This window comes from Sinohyriopsis cumingii, chromosome 11 (genome assembly GCF_028554795.1).
Source record: "Sinohyriopsis cumingii isolate HCF-2022 chromosome 11, ASM2855479v2, whole genome shotgun sequence".
Taxonomy (NCBI): Eukaryota; Metazoa; Mollusca; class Bivalvia; order Unionida; family Unionidae; genus Sinohyriopsis; species Sinohyriopsis cumingii.
This window is the reverse complement of record NC_142971.1, coordinates 27,462,223-27,468,222: the sequence shown is the minus strand read 5'-3', so window position 1 is coordinate 27,468,222 and position 6,000 is coordinate 27,462,223. Positions and strand designations below refer to the sequence as shown.

Genomic DNA, 6,000 nt, shown 5'->3' with positions numbered 1-6,000 from the left:
ACTAGAGTTGCCCTACGTCAAATGCGCATGACCGTACCGGATACGGCTATGGGATAGGTTTGGCCAGTAAAAATAGTATCTGAAAATTATCTATGACATAGAACACAATTCATTTTACTATATGTACTCAACATTTGTTTCTCAATACTGACCTTTACACCATGTGACAATCAATTCAAATCATATGCTAATCTAAAATACCTTCAAAGATGACTTCACGGTGAATGAGAGAGGACAAAATGTTCTTAAAATAGACTAGAACTACATTCGTGGTACTGTACTGGAAGTACTGTGTGATGCCCGATGGATATATATTACATCTGGAATCGGGTCACAAATCATACTTCCAGTTCAGTACCCACGAATGTAGTTCAAGTCTATTGTTCTAACATTTGTTCTTCTCTCATTCTGGTGGTGATAGAAGAGTTTTGTTTATGCATTTTTGGTAGGGATTTAAAGGTAACTGTTTATTCTTGATAATATGAGCTCAGGGTGTTGTTGTCTATGTGTATTTCGGCGACAGTGCACAGTGAGTAATAAGGCCTTGGTTGATGATCCGAAAGTGAGATCTCTGTTACGTTTACTTGCTGCTATGTTGACAGTACAGCATCTCGAAAAAGAGCAGGTCAACCTTTGACAAGAACTTGATCGTGTAGTCATGTTTGAAGGTATTTTAGATTAACATATGCATTGCATTGATTGTCACATAGTGGAAAGGTCAGTACTGAGAAACAAATGTAGATAACATATAGTAAAATTAATTGTGTTCTATGTCCATCTTTTCAAAGCTGTGCGCAGAATCAGGAAAACACGGGGCTGATATCCCCTGTGTCCAAAATTAATATTATTTTGAACAGAATATTCTGGTGACAATTGCCTCTTTTCAAATGGTAAGCATTGCTTTATTTTATTTTCGTAAATCTGTCAAATTTGGTATGTGTTTTGCTTCAATATTGGAGATGGAAACCTTAAGGTGCGCAGAAATGCCCGACAGCACTGTATATGATAATTTTTCTGCAGTAGTTTTGGTAATAACATCTTTTAAGGTGAAGATGATAAAGATTGAGTTTTACCCCCATTAGATACAAGATTAGTTCTTTAAATAAGATTTGCAGTGCTAATTGTCACATGCATAATTAGCAGTCTTATTTATAGTACTTATAGTACTATAATAACAAAATCACATCAAAAGACCCTGATGATAAATGTGCTGAGTAAATGCCTGATCAAAACGAAAATACAAATAACACACTCGTGCGATGCTTAAAAAATGTTTTCGGGGACTGAACTTTGTTTTAATTGTGTGGTTTTTTTTTTGTTTAGTTTTTTCTCTTTTTTCTGGTGCATGTTTCACTTTAAAAAAAAAAATGTAACTACGTTGCTTCTGTACAACTTAAGGCTTGGCCGTAAGTGCATTGTGGGAAACATACCAACGGCATAATGGCGGATGTAAACAACAACCGGTACCCGTATTGACAGATGCGTTCATTTCGCTAACGATTTGCAGAAACAAGAGGACGTTTTCTGTATGAATTATTACAGATATTATGTTGTTGGCACATCATGTTACTAAAATACATTTAAATATACTCAAACACATCCAAGCCAACCCATGAAATATACACTGCTGTTTGGTTTTGAAGATCTAAGATTTACGTCACCAATAATGCCATAGCACGCATACCGAATTCGACCGATTGAGGAAAGTAAAATACTGCAATGCTTACCATTTGAAAAGATTCATTTGTCCCAAAACATGCAGTTCAAATAATACTAATTTTGAACACATGGGATGCTACCTATGTGTTTTCATGACTCGCGGGATGTTGGCCTATTTTACGCATAGCTTTGAAAAGATTTAATGTTAATGCATCGGGCTATGGAAATGAAACACATTACTTTCGATTTTTTCTGTCAGCATTTCAGCCAAGGAACTAGGTCAGATTTACAGCTGGTTTTACATAATTCAACGTAATAATATGACTAAAAATCATGAGATATTAAGCAAACTAAACCGGTCTTGTAAAACAATTAGTAAAAAGTTCAACATTTTATAACATATAGGTATTAAGTTGAAGGGAAACAGCAATGAATAGGATGCAAAGTGTTTACAACGTGGAGAAAAAAAATACTAAAGAGCTTAGACACAGACTATAAAACTCAGTAATTTCTAAGAAGTTAGAAACTTGGATTAAGATGTAGTATTGTTCTAAGGTAAACATTTCTATATTTTAAATTGTGTATTTGATTATATGATTCGAAAATATAACTTTTAAATAGCTTTTTTGGGGGTTACAAGTTCAAGAAGGTCATGGAGTGTGTCTTCATGTTGACATTTTGAAATCACATTTTTTTTTGTATGCATTTAGAATGGAATGTTTGATATTCTTGTACACTTTATGAATATCACTTTCCTTTATTAAAGGTTGATCATTTTTTCTTGACACAAATTGGATTTTTGACCAAAAACAAAATCCAATGTTTACATAAATGACATATCATTGTGCAGAATTACTAGACGCATATAATAGGCTGACACAGTATTTTGAACAGAATATTCTGGTGACAATTGGTGTTTTTCAAATGGTAAGCATTGCAGTATTTTATTTTCATAAATCGGTTGAATTCAGTATGTGTCTGGGGTCTGTATTGGTGACAGAAACCATACGTGCACAGAAATGCCCGACAGTGGTATACATATGATACAGTGTAATGTCAGATGCTTATTCATCTTAATTTATTTGTTGGGAATGGAGATGCTATTTTACTTGCAGAGAAAAAAGCTGTTGTAATTCATTATTCTTGCGATGCATACTAATTGTTGACACTTTTATTGTTGTGGTTTATTTTTTTTATTTTAGTTCAATCATAGTATAAAAGAATTATAAACTTTCATGAATAATGTTTAAATTTAACATTCCATTTGATTAAAAATATTTTCTTTCTATGTCATAAATGGCTGAGAATTCAGCGTTGATACTATTAAAACAATAAACATGTGCTTTTTCATTTTTCTTTTTATCCCTTTAAAAGTGAGAGACTCTCAGCTTGCAAGTTTATGCCAGTGACTCTCAGAAATACGTTCCTTTTTAAGCACCCATGTTTTTTGTTGTGACAAAATAATTATTATCACACTACTTAGAATTTTTTTCTTCCGTAAATAGAATGCTTAACATTATTTTTGTTAGTTTATGCTTTTTTTTAACCGTTGAACAATACTAAAATCGGAAAATAAACCAGAACATTACAATTGTCAGCAATTAATTTCAGTCCCAAGAATGATCACTGTGAATCGATTCCAACCAAAGAAACTTACAAAAGTGAGCACCTTGCATTACTTTGCAATATATACAAACATTAATTACCATCATTAAATTATAAAAGGAGTGAAAAACATACCACACAGCTTATGTGCCCTCAACAAACTATGTTAGAATAAATGTGTTATTTATGAAGCAATGTTAATGTCTTTCGAATTGAGAATAAGTTAATAAGATGGGAAATAAAATGTGGGAAACAAAGTTGCCATATGTACAGTAGTTTGAGACAGTACTATTTACAACAGTCAAGGGCATCATTAATTTGCTAAACATTTGATGGTGCTTACATAACACACACTGTTGAGGGCTAGTCGTTTTCACAAGATAATTGCAATGATAAGGATTAAGTGTTAATTAGACTGGCTTTCTTGGTTGTTTACTTAAGACTAATCTTTAGTTATTGAGCAGTTTGGCCACAGCTGGCACATCCTTTAGGAATTTCACACGTATTGCACCTGGAAGATCGGTCAATATTTGGTGAAAACAAGGCTTAAAAATGTCACAAAAAGCTGCCGAATTAGAGGTCCCAAACTCCCTATATTTTTTTATACAATCTTATTACTTGGCTTTTTTAAAAGTTGACAGGTATGGGTGATTAAACTTCCATGTAGCTGACACCTTGTGAAAGACATTGTGCTGACACTAGAGACTGCTTTCCTAAAAGATTTGGGTTGATTCATAGTCTTACAAAGGAATATGTGTACTGAACACATTAATGTACACTTGTAAATAAGTTTTTAAAAAAATGTAATGTGAAATTCTTCTAAAACTGGGATTTGCCCTGAATATCTTTATAATCATCCCATTTGGCCACCACATTGGTATATGTGACACATATTAAACATGTGATTAAAAGATCATAAATATAATTATATTTATAACATTTAAATTTAATTTGTGACAAATGCAGCCACGTTGTAAAAATAATAATATAATTTTTTAATTATTTTGTCATGAAAATGAAAACATGATACTGTATAAATATCATGAAATTTGTAACAAGATTAATCAAGAACTTTCCAATTTCCATTAATTCCTTACTGACTCAAACTACCTAACTATTGGTATATTGAAAAAGTATTGTGGTATGAACCACTGGGGAAAAATAAAATGGGATACCAGCAATACTGCACACTTATATTATATATCATAAATCATCAAAATTGAATTCTGTTTTGTTTTTCTAGAAAGAATAATTATAATTACGCAAGAATATATCAGCTGCATGTACTTTGGTACTATCATAACTCTCAACCCTAATTATAGTCACAAATAAACTAGATACTTTCTAAAAACCGTGGTGAAAAAAGTAGTTGAAGAACATACATAAACACATATAACAGTAAAACTCAAATGACAGTGTCTAATGACATGGATATTGATAAACATAGGATATATATTGATTATCAACATGTCAAAAAATAGAGTGGGGATATTTTCTTTTCCTATGTTAATACCAAATATATTTCAGTATGTGGTACAAACATGTGATATTTGAATGAGTGGTGAAGTAAATGTATGTTTATAATTTTACACAAAATGTAACTTGTGACAATACAATATTTCCCACATGTGAAATATTTACTTGTATATACTCAAAAAAACAGATATTCTCTATTTATCTTAACAAAGGATGTTCAGTAGTAGACAATAGAATTTTTTTTGTCTGCTCAAGAATACTTAGTAACAATAATGAATATAAAAATAGAGAACATTTTTGGATACACCACTAACACTATAAATTGGTTCAACACCAGTGTTTAAATGGGAGCAATGTTTAAATGGGAGTCTAGATATCATTTTATTTTGTTGTTTGTTTTCCTTCCATGTCATCTTTTGTTGGAATTTCTAACCCTTGTGGAGAAAACATGCTTCTCCCATAATAGAGCTTGCTTTGCAAGGCTGATGTCAGTTACTGTGACATCATTCTTTGTCATAATGACAGCAGTGTACAAGTAAGATTACACCACCCAAAAATGGTCTATCATTGTGCTTAGGAATTCAGTATAAACATGGACAATCATTAGTTGGATTGACACTCGAATATTGTCCACCTTGGAATACAAGTGTACTGCCACCACTTTACAACAGGATGGAAGATTTAAATTAATATTTAGAGAAATTGCACCAAAATCTGTTTGATTATACGTAAATGATGACTAGATATTTGTAAATGAACTTCTCGTTCAGGTCCTAGGTACACTGGATATTACTCTGGATGAACCCACCCATATTACAGATAATTGAGAGAGTTAATGTCCTGGTAGACTTTTTATGACTCTGGATGCATGTTGGTTTTATGTGATTGTATTTTAACTCAAACAATATTTGCTGTTACTAATAGATTATAAATTGATAATCAGAGTTATAGCAACCACTTCTGTACCCTCCCCTCCAATATTTTGTTGTTGTCACTAATGACAGTGAAATCAAAGCTGTATTAATTGATAAGGTCATTCAAACTGAGTGCAATGGCTGCAAACCATTGGTTTGTGATATCTTTGCTTATTACCAACTGGTCGTGCATGTGTCACATGGTCCAAAAGGCAGTGTCAACTGCTAGTTGGTATATAAACCTTGATCTCTCACACCAATGAGACACAGTGATCAGTTGTACCAATGCATTAGACAGAACTTTTCACTCGGATGAGTTACAAAGGTAACGAAACTGGTCAGGTGA

The 6,000-nt window shown here is 32.5% G+C and overlaps 1 protein-coding gene across 4 annotated transcripts in view; it reads left to right on the top strand.

Moving 5' to 3' along the window:
- The first annotated feature begins 297 nt into the window (after positions 1-297).
- Positions 298-6,000, top strand: part of LOC149787815 (leucine-rich repeat- and IQ domain-containing protein 1-like) — a 160,288-nt gene continuing 154,585 nt past the window's right edge. The window contains exon 1 of one of the 4 annotated variants that reach the window (XR_016424108.1): positions 298-459. Coding sequence is in view for 1 of the 4 variants with exons in the window: in XM_089974026.1 (XP_089830152.1) it covers positions 304-459 (156 nt within the window). In the remaining 3 variants the exon portion in view is untranslated. Of the gene's footprint in view, positions 460-486; positions 669-1,326; positions 1,527-6,000 lie in introns of those variants that run through there. The other 3 variants (XM_089974026.1, XM_089974028.1, XM_089974027.1) reach the window with 3 other exon arrangements.